This window comes from Girardinichthys multiradiatus, chromosome 7, assembly GCF_021462225.1.
Source record: "Girardinichthys multiradiatus isolate DD_20200921_A chromosome 7, DD_fGirMul_XY1, whole genome shotgun sequence".
In the NCBI taxonomy this organism is placed as follows: Eukaryota; Metazoa; Chordata; class Actinopteri; order Cyprinodontiformes; family Goodeidae; genus Girardinichthys; species Girardinichthys multiradiatus.
Genome location: NC_061800.1, coordinates 2,385,969 through 2,408,151, shown reverse-complemented (window position 1 = coordinate 2,408,151; position 22,183 = coordinate 2,385,969). Strand labels below are relative to the sequence as shown.

Below are 22,183 nucleotides of genomic sequence, written 5' to 3'. Positions count from 1 at the left end.
TGTTGAGCCATCCATTCCCTTAGCTCTCAGGAGTCATGACTTTATGGGATTCTTCCTAAATAAAATTGATTCTATTAAAAATAAAATTCTTGACATACTCCCGAAGATGATTACTTCATCCTCAGCAAGTGAGACAACATTGGAAGTAACTGTAGAACCTGATCTGTGTTTGGACTGTTTTGATCCTGTGAAGCTTCCTGAGTTATCAGAAATATTAGCTTCATCTAAACCTTCAACTTGTATGTTAGACCCAATCCCAACCAAATTATTTAAGGAAGTGTTCCCTCTGATTACCAGTCCCATTTTAGATATTATTAATTTATCCTTAGTAAATGGATATGTACCACAAGCTTTTAAGGTAGCTGTAATTAAACCTTTTCTTAAGAAACCTTCGCTTGATCGAGTTGACTTCATAAATTACAAGCCTATATCCAATCTTCCATTCTTATCTAAAATTCTTGAGAAAATACTTGCTAATCAAATGTGTGAGCATTTACATAGTGTTGGAAAATATTTAAAATACTTAATAGGGTCTGCATTGCTATGCTCAAGTTAGGTTTAATAATGTGTGAAATGAAGTGTACTGTGTAACTTAGTGGATTGCTCAAAACAGGTGTGTGTGTGTGTGTGTCTGACTTGGATGTGGTCAGCCTGGCACCAGTGAAGATATTTCTGTACATGTCTCAGATAACAGCCAAAAGTAGAATAACAAGAATGTTGTGAAGGTCTGAACAGACAGCTGAATGCCAGGTGTAAGAGTTCAACTGACACTCAGCTAAAAATGTGTTTTTTCTTTGTAATTGTACACGCCTTGCTTTTGAATAGAAACCCTGTCTTTGGGGAGGAAAAGTCAGAAGTGTTCTGGTGACTTAGCTGGAACACCTCTCCTCCGGCCGGGGCAAAAGAAACTGTGCAGACTCTGTGTTATTTAGCTTTACTAAAACAAACGAGCACGCAGGAGTTTCTGGGGAACAACTCCAACAACTTGGTGACTCCCGACGTGATTTGAGAAAAGCGAGGACTTTCGGCTAAATCAGAACTTCACTAAAAGACTTTGACACCGGGGTACCCCCGCACTTCTTACAAGGTAAGCAGAAACCTGTTTAAACGAACTCTGCACTTTTGGCATTGTCGATAGGCCTAAATTATTGGCGTCAGATGTCTGAGTAAGTGAAATGTTCTGCTAAATTTAACACGTGTAAAGTAATGCATTATGGTACTGTAAAAGAGGTCACGAAAAGCAAAATGAGAAGTGTTTTTTGAATAAGGGTTAGAGGCCCAAAGGGTTAGAGTCCCTGTAAAATTAGGGTTCGAGGCCCAAAGGGTTAGAGGCACTCTAGATAAGGGTTCGAGGCCCGTGTGTGTTTCCTGAGTTTGGCAACTCCACATGTTTTCTGACAAGAATTCATGATTTTGCTGGGTTGAAGTCCCGGAGGGTGGGGACCTCCGAAGTCCGAAGTGTAAACAGTTTTCTTACGGTTTGAGGCCTTTAAAATAGGGTTAGAGTCCCTAGGAAGGGTGTTCATTGTATAAAGGAGTCAGAAGCTGAGACCAGGCAAAAACATAAGGGTGTGAATGCTGTGTTTTATGCGAGTTCCGCCTCGATAAAACCAGATTACAGATGTAATAATACATAAAGCACATACTATAAGTCCTGTGAAGCAAATAAGTTACTGTGAACAGTTTGTATGAATCTGTAAGACCAGTCATGAGAGCATGACTGTGAGTTATAAATGACATTTGTAACAAGATCAGCATGAGAAAACTATGAGCTGGAATAGGATAATTCAGCAAGAATAGTTAGACTTGGAGGACATTTAGTGGACTCCAGAGAAAAGTACATAATACACAAACACATAAAATACATGAGCTGTTCACAGAAGAAATAATCTGTGAAAACAGACGTTTTCAGGCAGAGTGGGTGAGAGTGTGTAAGGGGAGACGCCCTGCAGACAGTTGGTGCCGTGACCCGGATTTGGCACTAACTAAAGGATAATTAATTGACTACGAGGCAGACGTCGTTCTACAACACCACAGGGTCGACCCAAAGTAAAAGGTAAGGAGATCTATATTTATTCTCCTTTTGCCTGCTAATAGTGGTGGTGTTGTGGAATAGATATCTGTTTTCTGTTAAATTTACAGTCTTTATCAGTTTTGGGTAAAATATTTGTTGGGTGAAATAATGTATTATGGTAAAGAAATGATATACTGCGTAAAAATATTTGTTGATTGAGACAACAAGCTATATAGCTTGTTGTGTTTTCGTATTTGTCTAACTGGATTTATTATGCATATGAGTGAGAAGAGAATACAAATGAGTGGCTGCGAATGACTGCACTTGAAGTGTGAGTGACTGTAGAAGCGGTGATTATATTACAAACTGTATTGCCATAGCGTAAAAAAAAAAAAAGAGAGCCAAGTTGTTCAACAGGGAACTGATGGTTGAACCGAGAATATAACAGAGACAGAAGCACAAGAAACGCTTAGACTTTTAAGAGGGGTTACACAATTGGAATCAAAAGTGCATGATTTATATGAGAAAGCTTCTCAACAGATGACAGAAAAACAGTTTAAAGATTCTGGGAGAACACACACCATGACTACTTGTAGCCAGAGCGGTCCATCCAGATTTCAATGTCCGTTGTTGACCTCATCAGTTGGAATGACAAAATATGTCCCTTTTTCATTGGGAGATGTACAGGCATTAGTGGATAAGTTGCCACCTATTGCAGGATGCGGACGTGTCTGGTTACAGGAATAAGATACATTGACTAAAGGCATGACACTGGCCTTGGGTGACTTTAGATCAATTTTGGGGCGATCTGTGCGTCCCTCGGTGGCTAGGGAGATAGAACAGAATGCTGATTGCAGTAAAGACCCTGATGACACACCCCTGACACGTGTAATGAGAGCCCTAGGTTAAGGCCATAAGAAATCAGTATCCGCCCCCGTTGCATTCCCTCAATTCGATTGGGACCTTAATCAGCATCCTAAAGAGCACATTAGTGCTGCAGTGGACACGTGGATGAGACACACAAGAGTTAATCCTAAGGGTGACGGGATAGGAATGGGACAACTGTTTAAAAAGCCATATTAAAAGGAGTTCCTGTTGTCATGTGTCAAAAGATGAAAAATAATCCTGATTTGCAGGGAACAGACTTCACAAAGTGGGAAAAACATTTAATTCACCATTTACATACAGCTCAGGAGGCAGAGAAAAAGAAAAGAAGAGAAAGAGAGCAGCTCAACCTGTTCCTCCTGCAGCACATACCCATATGTTTAAGTTACCACCTGTGACTGATCCGTGCCAAGGAGGGGGGTTACCCCCTCCTCCACCCTATTTATTTTATAATTACAGGTACAGTGGCCCCGGTCGTGGAGGCGGATGGCATGTTGGTGGTCAGCTGGTCGTGGTGGATGGTGTGGAGCACCCAGAGGGGTGGAAACAGCAGGACACTGGGAGATGTGTGCTAAAACTGCGGTCAATCTGGACATTGGGCACGCACCGGCCCCACCTGGGGGTAACAGCAGGGAGTAACGGTCCCTCCTAATGCAGGTATGGCACCTCTACCACCCCAGCAGGGCCAGTATCCACAGATGGGTGGACACCCGTCTTACGGCCCATACGGACACCACTGAGGAGGACCAAGGCAGCGTGGGCAACGCAGACCCCATGCAGACCCTAACCCTAACCCTAACCCTGCAAAGGTGGGAGAGAACTGTCTGAATTTTTTAGTGGACACTGGAGCTACTTATTCCACCGTAACACAGCAACCTCCTAAACCACTGCTCTCTACCAAGACTGTTTCTGTGACGGGCTTATCAGGGGCTGCACAAATTCTTCCTGTTCAGATTGGGACTCAGAGAGTAACTCACCCTTTTGTGTGTTCACCCAGCAGACCTGTTAATTTGCTGGGCAGAGACTTATTAGTGAAGCTGGGAGCATCAGTGCTGTGTGGTACTGATAGGTTAACAGTAACTTTTCCAGATGGTTCCTCTTTGGCATGTGGACAAATGCTTCAGCATGAACAATATTTTTTACAGCCAGTTGAAGAGGAATATGCTGACATCTACTGGGGACTGCTGACCGCACCTTCTTCTCCAAGCAGCATCTTCTCTGTGTATCAGCTGTGGAAACCCTGGATTCAAAGTCTCTGCCTCTACACCTCTCCGCCTGACCCGCCCCATGTCACTCTGTTCTATGACCGTTGTCACACTGAATGGTACCAGGATTTGTTTAATGAAACAGTAGAAGGTAGGACATGGTTTATTTCATCCAAAAAATATTTATGTGGCTCCGGAGGGTGTGGCTGCTGCAGTTGATTTAACACCTGACCAAGCAGAATGGTATTTAATGTCAGATGAAGCTGTTCCTCATGTTTCTCTTTCTTTGCATCCTGAGCATCAAGCTAAGGAATTGGGAGGAGTGGTAAAGCGCTCTCTGGCAGCTGGGTACTGGCAGGACACCTCAGTCACCAATGTAAGGTATTCTAAGAGCACAGACACATACTGTATAAATGTACAGCTACTGATGAAGTTCTGTTGCAGTATGAGATGCACATACATCATCCTGGAAGAGAAAAAACAGATCATCCCAAAGCTGCAGCTCTTTTGCAGAGCCTATTTTATCAGTTATGGGCTGAAGGACCCACAGATGTAGGACTAACCCCCTGCGCCCCAGTTTCTATTCAGGTTGCATCTCCCTCGCTTATTTGGGTTCCACAGTATCCACACAAACAACAGGCTCAGGAAGGCATCAGAGACACCATTGAAGGCCCGAAGGCAGCAGGGGTGTTAGAAATCTCAGCCTCGGCATGGAATACACCCATCCTTCCTGTAGAGAAAAAAGGTACTGGAAAATATCGCATGGCACATGATTTAAGAGCAATAAAATCAGTTCTGGTGACTTCTACTGTTCCTGTCCCAAATCCCTATGTTGCTCTCTCCAACCTTGAACCTTCACATCAGTGGTACACATGTATTGATCTAGCTAATGCTTTTTCTGTGTGCCATTAGCAGAACAGTGCAGAGACATTTTCCTTTCACCTATTGTGGGGAGCAGCTGCGCTTCACCCGTCTGCCACAAGGGTTCGCCCTTTCCCCAGGTATATTTAACCAGGTTTTGAAAGATGTGTTACAGACTTGCCCCCTACCACAGAACGTGACTCTAATTCAGTACGTGGATGACGTACTACTGGCTGCATCCACAGCGGAGCTCTGTTTGCAATCTACAGAACTCATGCTGAGACATCTGCATAAACATGGATTCAAGGTCAGTAAAAATAAACTACAAATAGCAAAGAAGCAAGTTTCCTTCCTGGGCGGGGTTATTACCGCAGGAAACACGAGCATGTCAGGTTCACATAAGCAACGTATTTTAACACACCCTAAACCTCTTAGGTTGAAAGACATGCTGTCATTTTTGGCCCTTACAGGCTACAGCAGGAACTACATCCCAGGTTACACCGATCTCACACAGCCCCTCAGAGACCTAGTCAGAGAACAGGGCATGCGAAATCTCAACAATGTCCTTAATTGGACACAGGAAGCGGAGGACGCCTTTATTGTGTTAAAGTAGCTTCTCTCCAATGCGGCAGAACTTAGGCTCCCAGACTACACCACACCATTTTATTTGGATATTTCTGTAACAAAACTGGCAGTAAATGGAGTTTTGTTTCAGAGAAAAGGGGGAGAGAGGAGAGTGCTGATGTACATTTCAGTAATGATGGATAACATGGAAAAACGCCACCCACAATACACACAACATGCAGCGGGGTTGGCAAGATTAATTAAAAAAACAGCTCACTTAGTGATGGGACACCTTCTGAATGTTTTAACAACTCACAGTGTGGTGGCATATGTGAACTCTCAAAGTTTCACCATGACAGCTCTGAGACAACACAGGCTCAGCAAAATCTTGGAGGCACCAACATAACCTACACTCACGAGGGAATCAACATGGCAGATGGAATAACACAGGAGGAACCACATCAATGTGAAGAGCTGGTTAGCAGGACAGAAAAGATAAGATCAGATTTAGAAGCCAGCCCCCTTGAGGGACCACAGGTGCGACAGCTGTTCACAGATGGTTGTTGTTTTAGGCAGGTTGCAGAAGGAGTTAAGACAGCAAATCTGTGGTGAAGTGTTTGATAAATTATTACATTCCCAGACATGGCTTTCCAGCCAAAATAAGATCAGACAATGGCACGCACTTCAAAAACGAGGAGCTCAGAGAAGTGGAGAAATTTTTGGGACTTAAACATTCCTTTGGGACAGTGTACCATCCACAGTCCCAGGGAAAGGTGGAAAGAATGAATCAGACCCTCAAAATGAATTGGGTCACAGCCTTGCCGTTAGGCTTGATGTCTGTAAGAGGCTCCGTGAATCAGAGGCATGGTTTGACCCCACATGAGCTGCAAATAGGGAGGCCATTTCCAGGCCCACAAACAAGGTTACCGTTTCTCACTGAGTGTGAACAACCTATGTCTCATCGTGATTATTACAGATCTCTCCACAGTCTTGTTGCAGCGTTCTCTAAACATGTCCCAGCAGAACCAGAGACCAGAAACGGCAACACCACCTCGGAAGCTCAGTGGGTCCTGCTGAAGGTGATCAAAAGGAAGTGGTCAGAACCCAGGTGGACCGGTCCATTCCAGGTCACAGAAAGAACCTCACATGCAGTGAGACTCAAGGGTAAAGGTGACACCTGGTACCACTGGAGTCAGTGTACAGAGACAGAGATCCCTCGCTGAAGTTCAGGAAAACTTAAAAGGAAACACCGGGAAGGAAGATCAAATTTCTCACCCCACTGAAGGGGCAGAATAATCCCCAGCGGTGAGAACGCAAGGCTCCAGGTCAGTCTACACCTGGGAGCTGAAGAGAAGAAAGAACATCAGGAGAAGAGGCGGCAGTGATTGAGTTTCCCTCTCACTGAAAGTGGTAGAGTTTTCCCTCCCACTTGTAAAATACTGAAAAAACTGAACTAAAACTTTTGTATCTCTATTAATTCCTTTTTTTACAGGTATCAAAGATTATATTACTCACAAGTATTACCAGGAATAATCATGGGGAGCCAAAGTGTAGGACCAAAACCCTCTAAGGGTTGGGTCATGGGATGTTTGTGTGTCATATCTTTTTGCATTATTACAGTGATTTTGGGTTTGTTTTGTGAACTTCCATTCCAGACATGCTCTGACAGCCGCCAAACTGAGCAAATGTTTAAACGCGCAACCAATAAGGGAAGGCTTCTCAGCATCCCATCATGATGCCACTGTTAGAGGTAGACGGTGATGATGAGGAGCAGGAAGGCATGCTGAAGATTTAAAGTTGCTTCCAATATAATCTGTGGGCATTTTAAGGTGAAGTCTTATTGACTTCAAAAGGGGGAAATGTTGGAAAATATTTAAAATACTTAATAGGGTCTGCATTGCTATGCTCAAGTTAGGTGTAATAATGTGTGAAATGAAATGTACTATGTAACTTAGTGGATTGCTCAAAACAGGTGTGTGTGTGTGTGTGTGTGTGTGTGTGTGTGTGTGTGTGTGTGTGTCTGTCTGACTTGGCTGTGGTCAGCCCGGCACCAGTGAAGATATCTGTACATGTCTCAGATAACAGCCAAAAGTAGAATAACAGGAATGTTGTGAAGGTCTGAACAGACAGCTGAATGCCAGGTGTAAGAGTTTAACCAGACACTTAGCTAAAAATATGTGTTTTTTCTTTGTAATTGTACACGCCTTGCTTTTGAATAAAATCCCTGTCTTTGGGGAGGAAAAGTCAGAAGTGGTCTGGTGTTGGACCACTTGTTTGCTGAGTATTGGACTATCTGCACATTGTTGGACGTCACCGTGCCTCTCCAATGGCATCAGCCATTTTGTATCCAGGACAGCCGCTACTACATATCCCATCGAGCACTGCGACTGATATGACGAGCGTCCCAAGTCTGACGTCACAAGACGCTATATAGGAAGGGCTCCGTTTTGAAAACCCCGCCTTCAGCTGGAAACCTTGACACGGTTACCACGCAACTGAAGTATCCTCTGGAGAAGAAGAGTCCTGAGTGGATTTCATTTATTCTCTCTCGTTGGCCAACGAACAATTCATAACTGAGGTTTCTGGACTAGGAAGGCCAGAAATTTCACTTTGCCGATCGAAGACGTGAGTTTAACATGTAACTAAAAACACGGAGTTCGAGGAAACGAACCGCCACCGTGTTTCATCTAGAGTAGAATGCTGATGGTCAGATCCTATTTTTCCTTTTCGTCAAGAAGGCCAAAGGACGGGACTGACCGCTTTCTTGGAGTTTAACTGCAGACGCGCAACAATGCTTCCCCCCCCCCCCCCCCTCTTTCCCTCTCACTTGCTGCCCCAGAAGGAGCTTCACCAAGTAAAACCCATCTTTTATTTTAATCTTTTCTTTCTTTATTAGAAGGCCTGGGCAGGGTCAGAGGTTGTAGAGCAATCAGAATCGCTAGTTAGGATCTCATATGTTCTGAACGATATGTGCATGTAACCTTGCTTATTGGAACTTTGATGTGTTGTGTTGATGTCTGAAGCCGCTGTGCTAGCTCTGTGCGTGTTTTACCACATGAGAGTCAACGCAAGTGCGTTGTAAGACTGGACTGTTAAAATAACCTCATGGTAAAATTCTCCATTTTCCTTTGTCTCCAATATCACTGCTCGCTAGCTTGCCGCCAAAAGCTTTACAAACCTTTGTCTGCTCAGAATAACTGAGTTACAGTTGGAGTTGTGCCCCCCACTCTCCACTCACCACCACACCTTTTGGTCATTTTCTCCATTTTGCCATAACTGCTGGTTGATTCAATACATACCCACTGCTGTTTGCTTTATTTTTGCTTAGTTAGATGTGTTACCCTTGTTATGTAGAATTTTGCATGTTGAGTAGGTTAAGATTAATAAATATCCACATAGATAAAGAGAGAGCGTTTTGTGTTCATTGTGTGCGAAAGTGATTAGCTTTACCAAAACAAACAAGCACGCAGGAGTTTCTAGGGAACAACTCCAACAATAGCAATGACCTGTTTGAAAAGTTTCAGTCAGGCTTCCGAGCTCATCATAGCACTGAAACAGCTCTGCTGAAAGTCACTAATGATATTCTTAAGGCCTCAGATATGGACTTGTGTCTGTACTTGTCCTGTTAGATCTCAGTGCGGCATTTGATACAGTTGATCACAATATTCTCCTAGAAAGGCTGCAACATGCTGTAGTGATCTGGGGAAAATCGCTGTTTTAAATATTATTTGTCTGACAGATTCCAGTTTGTTCATGTAAATGATAAATCATCTTCAAACTCCAGGGTTAATTGTGGTGTACCACAGGGTTCAGTGCTTGGGCCAATTCTCTTCACTATATGTATGCTTCCAATAGGTAAAATTATCAGGCACCATAGAATAAATTTTCACTGTTACCCTGATGACACTCAGCTTTACTTATCCATGAATCCTGATGAGCCCAACCAGTTAGATAAACTACAAGCATGTCTTGAAGACATAAAAACTTAGATGACTTTAAATTTCCTGCTTCTAAATTCAGACAAGACAGAAGTTTTCGACATTGGACCAGTCTTTAAAAAAGAAACTACTTAGTCAACCACTTAACCTGGATGGCATTAAATTGACCTCTGGTAATAAAGTAAAAAACCTTGGTGTTATTTTTGACCAGGACATGTTATTTAAATCCCATATTAAACAGGTTTCTAGGATTTCCTTCTTTCATCTCCGGAACATTGCCAAAATTAGAAATATCCTGTCCAGGAGTGACGCTGAAAAACTAGTTCATGCATTTGTTACTTCAAGGCTGGACTAATTGGTTACTATCAGGATGTCCACAAAATGCAGTGAAAAGCCTTCAGCTGATTCAAAATGATGCAGCAAGAGTTCTGATGAAAATATCTCCCCTACTTTAGCTGCCCTTCATTGGCTCCTTGTTAAATCCAGAATAGAATTTAAAATTCTACTCCTCACATATAAAGCCCTTAATTATTTAGCTCCATCAAACATCAGAGATTTGATTGTTCCATATGTTCCTAACAGAACACTTCGTTCTCAGACTGCAGGTCTACTGGTGGTTCCTAGAGTCTCTAGAAGTAGAATGGGAGGCAGATCCTTTAGTTATCAGGCTCCTCTCCTGTGGAACCAGCTCCCAGTTTTAGTCTGTGAGGCAGACACCCTGTCTACTTTTAAGGCTAGGCTTAAAACTTTCCTTTTCGATAAAGCTTATACAGGTCCTTCTCAAAATATTAGCATATTGTGATAAAGTTCATTATTTTCCATAATGTCATGATGAAAATTTTACATTCATATATTTTAGATTCATTGCACACTAACTGAAATATTTCAGGTCTTTTATTGTCTTAATACGGATGATTGTGGCATACAGCTCATGAAAACCCAAAATTTCTATCTCACAAAATTAGCATATTTCATCCGACCAATAAAAGAAAAGTGTTTTTAATACAAAAAACGTCAACCTTCAAATAATCATGTATAGTTATGCACTCAATACTTGGTCGGGAATCCTTTTGCGGAAATGACTGCTTCAATGCGGCGTGGCATGGAGGCAATCAGCCTGTGGCACTGCTGAGGTCTTATGGAGGCCCAGGATGCTTCGATAGCGGCCTTTAGCTCATCCAGAGTGTTGGGTCTTGAGTCTCTCAACGTTCTCTTCACAATATCCCACAGATTCTCTATGGGGTTCAGGTCAGGAGAGTTGGCGGGCCAATTGAGTACAGTGATACCATGGTCAGTAAACCATTTACCTGTGGTTTTGGCACTGTGAGCAGGTGCCAGGTCGTGCTGAAAAATGAAATCTTCATCTCCATAAAGCTTTTCAGCAGATGGAAGCATGAAGTGCTCCAAAATCTCCTGATAGCTAGCTGCATTGACCCTGATCTTGATAAAACACAGTGGACCAACACCAGCAGCTGACACGGCACCCCAGACCATCACTGACTGTGGGTACTTGACACTGGACTTCTGGCATTTTGGCATTTCCTTCTCCCCAGTCTTCCTCCAGACTCTGGCACCTTGATTTCCGAATGACATGCAGAATTTGCTTTCATCCGAAAAAAGTACTTTGGACCACTGAGCAACAGTCCAGGGCTGCTTCTCTGTAGCCCAGGTCAGGCGCTTCTGCCGCTGTTTCTGGTTCAAAAGTGGCTTGACCTGGGGAATGCGGCACCTGTAGCCCATTTCCTGCACATGCCTGTGCACGGTGGCTCTGGATGTTTCTACTCCAGACTCAGTCCACTGCTTCCGAAGGTCACCCAAGGTCTGGAATCGGCCCTTCTCCACAATCTTCCTCAGGGTCCGGTCACCTCTTCTCGTTGTGCAGCGTTTTCTGCCACACTTTTTCCTTCCCACAGACTTCCCACTGAGGTGCCTTGATACAGCACTGTGGGAACAGCCTATTCGTTCAGAAATTTATTTCTGTGTCTTACCCTCTTGCTTGAGGGTGTCAATAGTGGCCTTCTGGACAGCAGTCAGGTCGGCAGTCTTACCCATGATTGGGGTTTTGAGTGATGAACCAGGCTGGGAGTTTTAAAGGCCTCAGGAATCTTTTGCAGGTGTTTAGAGTTAACTCGTTGATTCAGATGATTAGGTTCATAGCTCGTTTAGAGACCCTTTTAATGATATGCTAATTTTGTGAGATAGGAATTTTGGGTTTTTATGAGCTGTATGCCACAATCATCCGTATTAAGACAATAACAGACCTGAAATATTTCAGTTAGTGTGCAATGAATCTAAAATATATGAATGTTAAATTTTCATCATGACATTATGGAAAATAATGAACTTTATCACAATATGCTAATATTTTGAGAAGGACCTGTAGTTAGAGTGGCTTAGGTTATCCTGAGCTATCTTCCTTATTTTTCACCTCCGTCTTCTTCCCTTCCTGTTGGATGGAGTAAAGGGGAGTCAGGTTTAGCCTAAACCGGCTCAGTTGTGGTTGAGGGGCAAACACACCCTCCATTTCTGCTACCTGTATGATCCCCTCTCTTTTCCAATGGTTATAATCAATCTGACTGAGAGAGGTATCCCAATCGTTGTGGTTTTTAGTATAAAGCTTATAGTTAGAGTGGCTTAGGTTATCCTGAGCTATCTCTGTAGTTATGTTGCTATAGGCTTAGGCTGCAAGAGGACATAATGACCACTTCCACCCTTTTTGCTACATTCTCACACTACTCTCCAATTTCGCATTATTTGCTGTTATTTTAGTTTTTAACTTTTGGTTCTCTCTTTTCTCTTCCTAGAAGCTACAACTGGCCTGACTCTGTGTCTACCTGTAACACCTTTCTGGAGGGGGGCATCGTCTGAGCTTCTGCTGGCAACAACTTAATGCTCACCCTCTACCAATGATCCACATGGCCATGTTTTTCAGTGTTTAACCCTTTCTCTCTCCTAGACATGGCGATTGACTGAGCTTTTACTGTGACTAACTCTATGTGCTCTCTTTCAGACTCTAACCTTGAAAACTGGCTCAGAGTTTATATGTTCTTTCTTTCTAGGTGAAACGACTAAAGGAGCCACATTCATTAACATTTACTTTTCCTTCCCATTGAAAGTACTCCTGGATCAGTGCTTCTTTGTTCTCTTTGTGTCTCTGCTCTGTTCTCTCAAACCCCCAGTCGGTCGTGGCAGATGGCCGCTCACACTGAGCCTGGTTCTGCTGGAGGTTTCTTCCTGTTAAAAGGGAGTTTTTCCTTTCCACTGTCGCTACATGCATGCTCAGTATGAGGGATTGCTGCAAAGTCAACGCCAGTGACTGTCCACTGTCTCTACATGCTCATCTTGGAAGAGGGAATGCTGCAAGTCACTGACTGAATGCAATCTGCTGGGTTTCCTTAGACAGAAAAACTTTTTATCCAATTTGAATAAATAACTGAATCTGACTGCACTGTTCAATGATTAGGATTAATTGGAATGTATGTACCTGACTTTTGTGGAGTGCCTTGAGACGACATGTGTTTTGAATTGGCACTATATAAATAAACTGAATTGAATTGTTCTCCAAACAGTGTAAAGCAGCCTTGTAAAGCAATCAGAACAAGATTAGCCTCACTTTTTAAATAGTGAATAGTGCAGCATAAAGTAAAATAGCAATAAAATAGCTGTTATTCTATAAGAACCCTTTCAGCGTCTACTACATTTTTTGCAATCACTGGAAACAGGTTAAATCCTATTTTACCCAGTTTCCTTCATTCCTTAGCATTAGTCATAGTTTAGGATTTTTGAAGTCAGGGTTTGTTAAAAGGCAGTCAATGTGGTTGGTAACTCTCATGGCGATGTCATTTAGTTTAAATTCAGACTAATTGAACTTATAGGCTGGAGTTAGTCATAAAGAAGGCAAGACTAAAACTGATTTCTACTAAAGTATTTTATAACACTCATCCAGGAGGAGTGAATGCTGCAAGTCACTGACTCGACACAATCTGCTGGGTTTCCTTAGATAGAAAAACGTTTTTTGTGGCACTAGTGGCCTTTATTTTTCAGGGTTTTTTGACAGTAGGCAGACAGGAAATGGGGCAGAGAGTAGAGGGAACACATGCGACAAATGTTGCCGGAGCTGGGTCTTGAACTACGTGGGACTTGAAATCTGTATGACTCGATAGAATTGACTATGTAAACTGCCTTGAGACAACATGTTGTGAATTGGCGTTATATAAATAAAAATGAAAAAATAAATAAATAAATGAGATGGACTGGAGTCTGCAAGTGTGTGAGCAGAACCAACTTAGTCTGACTGCATCTCAGTCACAGTCAAATATGTTTTAAATTGCAAATGCGTGTTGCTGACAGCCAGTAAAAAAAATACTTTGCACAGAAATATAAAACCAGTACTTCTTGTTGCTCTCATTTTTCATGAACTGGACCCAAATATCTGATTTTTTCTATGTGCACAAAAAGTGCACGTAATAATTCTCTCATATATTCTGTCTGGTTCTGTGTTAGTGAGCACTTCTTTGCTGAGATAATTCATCCACCTCACAGATGTGGCATGTCAAGATGCTGATTAGACAGCAAATTATCAGGCAGTATAGAATAAATCTTTACTACCTTTATGTTCAATAAATGCATTGATGGGTAAAATGTATGGGACTTAATTTAAGCTGACATCCCTGCGCCTTTGGGTCGGGGACAGGTCTCTGACTCTCGTTTCGGTCTACGGGCCGAGCGGTAGTGCAGAGCACCCGGCCTTCTTGCCGTCCCTGTCGGGGGTGCTGGATAGTGCCCCTCCCGGGGACTCCATTATTCTGCTGGGGGACTTCAATGCCCGCGTGGGAAACGACAGTGACACCTGGAGAGGCGTGATCGGGAGGAATGGGCTACCCGATCTGAATCCAAGTGGTGTTTCGTTATTGGACTTATGTGCTAGTCACGGATTGTCCATAATGAACACCATGTTCAAGCATAAGGGTGTCCATCAGTGCACTTGGCACCAGGACACCCTAGGCAGGAGGTCGATGATCGACATTTTTGTTGTGTCTTCAGGCCTTCAGCCGCATGTTTTGGACACTCGGGTAAAGAGAAGGGCTGAGCTGTCCACTGATCACCACCTGGTGGTGAGTTGGATCCACTGGAAGAGGAGAGAGCTGGACAGACTTGGCTGGCCCAAGCGCATAGACTCTTTCATCACCCAGGCTGAAGTCACCAAGGTGGTTAAAAAGGTCAGCGGTGGCAGGGCTTCAGGGGTGGATGAGATCCGCCCTGAGTACCTCAAGTCTCTGGATGTTGTGGGGCTGTCATGGTTGACACGCCTCTTAAACATTCTATGGCGGTCGGGGACAGTGCCTCTGGACTGGCAGACTGGTGGGGTGGTCCCCCTTCATAAGAAGGGTGACCGGAGGGTGTGTTCCAACTACACTCCTCAGCCTCCCTGGTAAGGCCTACGCCGGGGTATTGGAGAGGGGACTCCAACCGATAGTCGAACCTCGGCTCTATACCCTCTACAGGGTACTCGAGGGTTCATGGGAGTTTGCCCAACCGGTCCACACGTGTTTTGTGGACCTGGAGAAGGCATTCAACTGTGTCCCTTGTGGTGCCCTGTGGGAGGTGCTCCAGGAGTATCCTCCGAGCGGAGCAGGAGCTTGGTCCGTATTGCCAGCACCAAGTCAGACCTGTTCCTGGTGCATGTTGGACTTTGGCAGGGCTGCCCTTTGTCACCTGTCCTGTTCATAACTTTTATGGACAGAATTTCTAGGCGCAGCCAAGGACCGGAGGGGGTCTGGTTTGGGGACCAGTTGATTTCGTCTCTTGTTTTTCCAGATGACGTGGTCCTGCTGGCCCCCTCTAGCCAAGACCTACAGCATGCGCTGGGGCGGTTCGCAGCCCAGTGTGAAACGGGTGGGATGAAGATTAACTCCTCCAAGTCCGAGGCCCTGGTTCTCGACCGGAAAAGGGTGGCTTGTCCTCTTCAGGTTGGAGTGGAGTTCCTGCCTCAAGTGGAGGAGTTCAAGTACCTTGTTCACGAGTGAGGAAAGAATGGAGAGTGAGATCGACAGACGGATCGGTGCGGCTGCCGCAGTAATGGGGGCTCTGTGCCGGTCTGTTGTGGTGAAGAGAGAGCTGAGCCGAAAAGCTCTCGATTTACCGGTCGGTCTACGTTCCTACTGTTGGAAAATATTGAAAATACTTAATAGGGTCTCCATTGCTATGCTTAAGTTAGGTTTAATAATGTGTGAAATGAAATGTACTATGTAACTTAGTGGATTGCTCAAAACAGGTGTGTGTGTGTGTGTGTGTGTCTGACTTGGCTGTGGTCAGCCTGGCACCAGTGAAGATATTTCTGTACATGTCTCAGATAACAGCCAAAAGTAGAATAACAGGAATGTTGTGAAGGTCTGAACAGACAGCTGAATGCCAGGTGTAAGAGTTCAACCAGACACTCAGCTAAAAATATGTGTTTTTCTTTGTAATTGTACACGCCTTGCTTTTGAATAAAAACCCTGTCTTTGGGGAGGAAAAGTCAGAAGTGCTCTGGTGACTCAGATGACACGTCTCCCCGGCCAGGCGAAAGAAACTGTGTTTCCTTTTATTATTTAGTTTTACTAAAACAGTATAGCATAGGACTTAGCTTTACCAAAACAAACGAGCACGCAGGAGTTTCTGGGAACAACTCCATCACTACCCTCACCTATGGCCATGAACTTTGGGTCATGACCAAAAAAAAATAGATCCCGGATACAAGCGGCTGAAATGAGCTTCCTCTGTAGGGTGGACAGGCCCTCCCTTAGAGATAGAGTGAGGAGCTCGGCCATCCGTGAGGGGCTCGGCACATTGAGAGGAGCCAGTTGAGGTGGCTCGGGCATCTATACCGGATGCCTCCTGGGCCCCTTCCTCGGGAGGTGTTCCAGGTACGTCCCACCAGAAGGAGACCCAGGGGACAGCCAAGGACACAATGGAGGGACTATGTCTCTTGAATGGCCTGGGAACGCCTTGGGCTCCCCCTGGAGGAGCTGGAGGAGGTGTCTGGAGAGAAGGATGTCTGGGTATCTCTGCTGAGACTGCTGCCCCCGCGACCCAGTCCCGGATAAAGCGGAAGATGACGAGTACGGGAGTACAATATTTTTCATGTAGAATAAACTTATCTGTCATACATTATTTGTGCGATCCAGCCCAAATATGATATTGTTGTCTGTCAAGATAGAAATAACATTTTTAGATTACAGGACACATTAATGGTCATTTGAAAACCCGCAAACAACCTTAACAAACACACTTTCGTTTTGGTGTAAGATACCATCTTTTCAAGTCAAAGGGCTCATGGTCCAGGTGAAGTCATAATCATAGGTGTGGAAGTCGCAGTCAAGTTTAAAGTCTTTTATGAAACCATCAAGTCGTGTTTAGAGTCTTTAAAGTCTTTTGACTTGAGCCTAACTCAATTACAAGTCACATGACTCGAATCCACAACTGTTATTTTATGGATATAAATTTGATCTGTTCGTCTTGTTAAGTGCTTTGGGTTGAGATCTGTGGTGAGTTGTATGTAACAGTTCTATGTAAATACAGTTCTATGTAAATAAACTGAAATAATCTGAAACAAAAAATAAAACAAATGACTGAAGATGAACCAAATCCTTGAAATTTCCAACCTATCTTTAGCTGAAAGAAACAGGTCTCCTAATTGTTACACTAACATTAAGCATACTTCAGTTCCTTAATTATCTTTTATTCATCATTCCTTTTGTAAGTTTAAGCAATAAAAGGTTAGATAGTGTTGCCTGTCTACTTTAGTTTTCCTTTTACATCCTTTCCAAACAAACTTATTTTTCTTTAATCAGCTTGTAATCAAGCAAATTACAAAATATACAATCTTGCTATGTGTTAGATGTAGGGATGCAGGTCTCTGACTTTAAACTATGAGTTAATTAATTTTGGTCCATCAGCATTGTATCTCAACCAGCGGACCTCTAATGAACCTGACATCTTTTCCTTAAACTGGTGCAATTTTAACATGCCCATATACTGCATGTGGTGTGAAACTTATAGAGCCTGGAACACAGTCTGGCTTATATAACTTTATTGCTTTCTAGTAAGCTAAGTACTTACATTTATTGACATATCCGTACTGGCTGCATAAAGTTACTTTTATAGTTTTTACTGTTTTAAAATGTGTATTACAAGGACATGTGTTGATTCTCTTACCTGTATCACTGGGAAAATGTGAATGAAATCTAAGCCTTGGATCTGATGGGGTTCAAGGCGATGAGGACACTTCATCTTTGGTAAAACAGAAACGATTTTCTCTGTCAGGGCTCTATTAGAATAAAAATAAAACAGAACATGCATTAACAATAGCAAAACTTGCATGCAAAATAAACTGCCTTCTTAAAACTATTCAACTTTGAAAGTACAAAAAAAATCTTTATCCAGCAACTAGTAGCCTTTATTTCACAAAGCACACAGAGAGAAAATGTACAGAGAGAGAAGGGGGGGAAAGATGCGGCAAAGGTCACAGGGTCAAGAATCGAACCACCCACAGCTGCGTCGAGGACTCATAGCCTGTATGTACACTGCTCAAAAAAATAAAGGGAACTCTTAAACAACACAATATAACTCCAAGTAAATCAAACCTCTGTGAAATCAAACTGTCCACTTAGGAAGCAACACTGATTGCCAATCAATTTCACATGCTGTTGTGCAAATGGAATAGACAACATGGGGAAATCTTTGGTGATTAGCAAGACACACTCAATAAAGGAGTGGTTCTGCAGGTGGGGACCACAGACCACTTCTCAGTACCGATGCTTTCTGGCTGATGTTTTAGTCACTTCTGAATGTTGGTGGTGCTTTCACACTCGTGGTAGCATGAGACGGACTCTACAACCCACACAAGTGGCTCAGGTAGTGCAGCTCATCCAGGATGGCACATCAATGCGAGCTGTGGCAAGAAGGTTTGCTGTGTCTGTCAGCGTAGTGTCCAGAGCCTGGAGGCAATTCTAGGAAACAGGCCAGTACACCAGGAGACGTGGAGGAGGCCATAGGAGGGCAACAACCCAGCAGCAGGACCGCTACCTCCGCCTTTGTGCAAGGAGGAACAGGAGGAGCACTGCCAGAGCCCTGCAAAATGACTCCAGCAGGCCACAAATATGCATGTGTCTGCACAAACGGTTAGAAACCGACTCCATGAGAATGGTATGAGGGCCTGACGTCCACAAATGGGGGTTGTGGTCACAGCCCAACACCGTGCAGGACGCTTGGCATTTGCCAGAGAACACTAGGATTGACAAATTCGCCACTGGCGCCCTGTGCTCTTCACATATGAAAACAGGTTCACACTGAACACATGTGACAGACGTGACAGAGTCTGGAGACACTGTGGAGAGCGATCTGCTGCCTGCAACATCCTTCAGCATGACCGGTTTGGCAGTGGGTCAGTAATGGTGTGGGGTGGCATTTCTTTGGAGGGCCACATGGCCCTCCATGTGCTCGCCAGAGGTAGCCTGACTGCCATTAGGTACCAAGATGAGACCCTCAGACCCCTTGTGAGACCATATGCTGGTGCGGTTGTCCCTGGGTTCCTCCTAATGCAGGACAATGCTAGACCTCATGTGGCTGGAGTGTGTCAGCAGTTCCTACAAGATGAAGACATTGAAGCTATGGACTGGTCCGCCTGTTCCCCAGACCTGAATCCGATTGAGCACATCTGGGACATCATGTCTCGCTCCATCCAACGTCACATTGCACCACAGACTGTCCAGGAGTTGGCGGATGCTTTAGTCCAGGTCTGGGAGGAGATCCCTCAGGAGACCATCCACCGTGTCATCAGGAGCATGTCCAGGCGTTGTAGGGAGGTCATACAGGCACGTGGAGGCCACACACAATACTGAGCACCATTTTGACTTGTTTTAAGGACATTACATCAAAGTTGGATCAGCCTGTAGTGTGTTTTTCCACTTTAATTTTGTGTGTGACTCCTAATCCAGACCTCTGTTGGTTAATAAATTTGATTTCCATTGATGATTTTTGTGTGATTTTGTTGTCAGCACATTCAACTTTGTACAGAACAAAGTATTCAATGAAAATATTTCATTCATTCAGATCTAGGATGTGTTATTTGAATGTTCCCTTTATTTTTTTGAGCAGTATATGTTGCATGCACTCTACAACACACGCTGTGCCCGTCATTTTACATAAAAAAAATAATTTAAAAATCACCTGAAAGATAATATGATACAAAATAAAATTAATTGAAGAAACAACCAAAGCAAATGTAATTTCTGTCATTCATGACACAATTGCTGTCATAGTTCTAGAATAGAACAGATTCTAGAATTGCACCGCTCAAGAAGCTCAATTCTTTCTAAGATCTCAAATTCCTCCTGTGGTAGGAAAAATAGTGTTATTGGACCATCTTAACAGATGCTGTGCAGCTGGAGGGGTTTTTGCTGATACTTTTTTACATTTGTTATAAAGCATCACCATGGCTCTTTGTTTTTTTTTTTTTTTTTTTTTGTTTTTTTACAACTGGGAACAGCTGATTAATATCTCAAAAGCTCAAATAATACTTAAACTACAACCCCAAATCCCTGATGGGTTGAAAAGGAGGCGCTGTGGATGCAGAGCAGGAGCAAAGAAATGAAAGAGAAGGAGGAAGTTCAAACCAACTCTATCATTGATTATAAAGGAAAATGTGAGATAGAAAACAAGTTGGATGACCTCCTAGCCCTACAAAGGACCCTGCCAGAGTATCAGGAATGCAGTATTATGTTTTTCACTGAGACATGGCTGCAGGATCATATCCCTGACTCCAGTGCCTCTGCCAGGCTTTTTCAGAATCAGAATCAGAATCAGAAAAGCTTTATTGCCAAGTACGTTTTTGGACATACAAGGAATTTGTTTTGGCGTAGTCGGTGCAATACAGTACAAATTAAACAGTATAAACATATCTACAATATAATATAAATATATGTGCACAGTTTTAAGTGAGTGAGAGTAAATATAGAGCACAAATGAGCAGACAGAGATTTAAAGAGGAGCGGCAAACACAAAGGAGGTGGACTGGCAATACTTGTGAACAACAGACGGTGTCACCCAGGACATGTTGTTGTGAAAATGTCATCTCTGCAGTCTAGATATTGAACTTTTAGCAGTAAGTTTTCATCCATATTATTTACCTATAGAGTTCTCCACTGTTATATTGACAACAGTATACATTCCACCTTTAGCTGTTGCCGGCACTGCATGTGATGCCATCAGCTCAGTTGGTGCTAACCTACAGAAACAACAATCCAATGCGTTTGTGGCAATATCTGGTGATTTTAACCATGCTTCAGTCATTGCTACACTTCCAACGTTTCAACAGTTTGTCAGCTGTTCTACCAGAGAAAACAAAACATTGGATTTGTTTTATGCAAATGTCAAGGACTCATACATCTTTAAAGCAAGACCTTCTCTAGAAAAATCAGATCACAAACTTGTTTTTTTTCTCAGCTCGAAATATAAGCCCCTTGTTCAGGGGCAACCTCTAATAAAGAGAACTGTGAGAAGATGGTCACAGGACGTTGAAGCCCTGCGAGGATTGCTTTGAGGGAACAGACTGGGATGCACTCTCCCAGCCACATGGAGAGGATATCAGTGCCATGACTGGATGTGTAACAGACTATATAAACGTTTGTGTGGATAGCATCATCCCCACCAGAAAGATGAGATGCTTCCCCAGTAACAAGCTGGAAAGCAGCTCCAGAAAAACAATATCAGAGATGTGTGGTCAGGGATGATGAAGATCACAGGCTTCAAGCTGAAGGATGATCAGACCGATGTAGGTCTAGACAGAGCCAATGAACTAAACACATTCTTCAACAGGTTCGGTTCAGAAGCAAGCTCAGCATCCTCCTCTCCTGCTCACAGCCAGACATCCCACCCTCCTTTCACCAACATCTTTCCTGTCACACATCAAATGTTTTATCTTCTACCTCAACCCTTCTGCTTCTACATGTTTACCTTCAACCAAATCAGAAGATGCTGATGCTTCCTTTTTTGTCCCCTCTTCCACCAGTGTGTCTCAAAAAGTCAGATGAAGAGACAACTGGAGAGACTAAACCGGAATGAGGCTGGAAGTCCAGATCGCGTCAGCCCTAGAGTCCTGAAGACCAGATCGCGTCAGCCCTAGAGTCCTGAAGACCTGTGCAGAGCAGCTCTGTAGGATTCTGCAGCACCTCTTTAACTTTAGCCTTGCCCAGAAGAAAGTTCCAGTGCTGTCAAAGTCTTCCCACTTTGTTCCAGTACCAAAGAAAACCAACCAGTCAGTCCTCAATGACTGAAGACCTGTTGCCCTAACATCCCACATCATGAAGGTCCTAGAGAGACTCCTGTTGGCCCTCCTGAGCAAGCAAACAATAAACTATCAAGACCCCCTTCAGTTTGCTTATCGCAGGGGAGTTGGAGTTGAAGATGCCATCATACACCTGCTTCAACAAACCCACTGTCATCTAGACAAAGCCAGCAGCACTGTGATGGTCGTGTTCTTTGATTTCTCCAGTGCATTTAACACAATTCAACCTGATTTGCTTTGTCAGAAACTCCAGAAGACTCAGGTGGAGGCCTCAACAATCTCCTGGATCAAAGACTACCTGACAAACAGACCACAGTTTGTGAGACTGAAGGGTTATGAGTCTAACCAGGTAGTCAGCAGCACAGGAGCACCACAGGGGACTGTACTCTCA

The 22,183-nt window shown here is 43.6% G+C and overlaps 1 protein-coding gene across 4 annotated transcripts in view; it reads right to left on the bottom strand.

Moving 5' to 3' along the window:
* ccdc93 (coiled-coil domain containing 93) overlaps positions 1-22,183 on the bottom strand; it is a 64,244-nt gene that overhangs the window by 37,601 nt on the left and 4,460 nt on the right. For all 4 annotated transcript variants that reach the window (XR_007039012.1, XM_047370680.1, XM_047370681.1 and 1 more), the window contains exon 4: positions 17,664-17,775. Coding sequence is in view for 3 of the 4 variants with exons in the window: in XM_047370680.1 (XP_047226636.1) it covers positions 17,664-17,775 (112 nt within the window). In the remaining variant the exon portion in view is untranslated. The remainder of the gene's footprint in view (positions 1-17,663; positions 17,776-22,183) is intronic.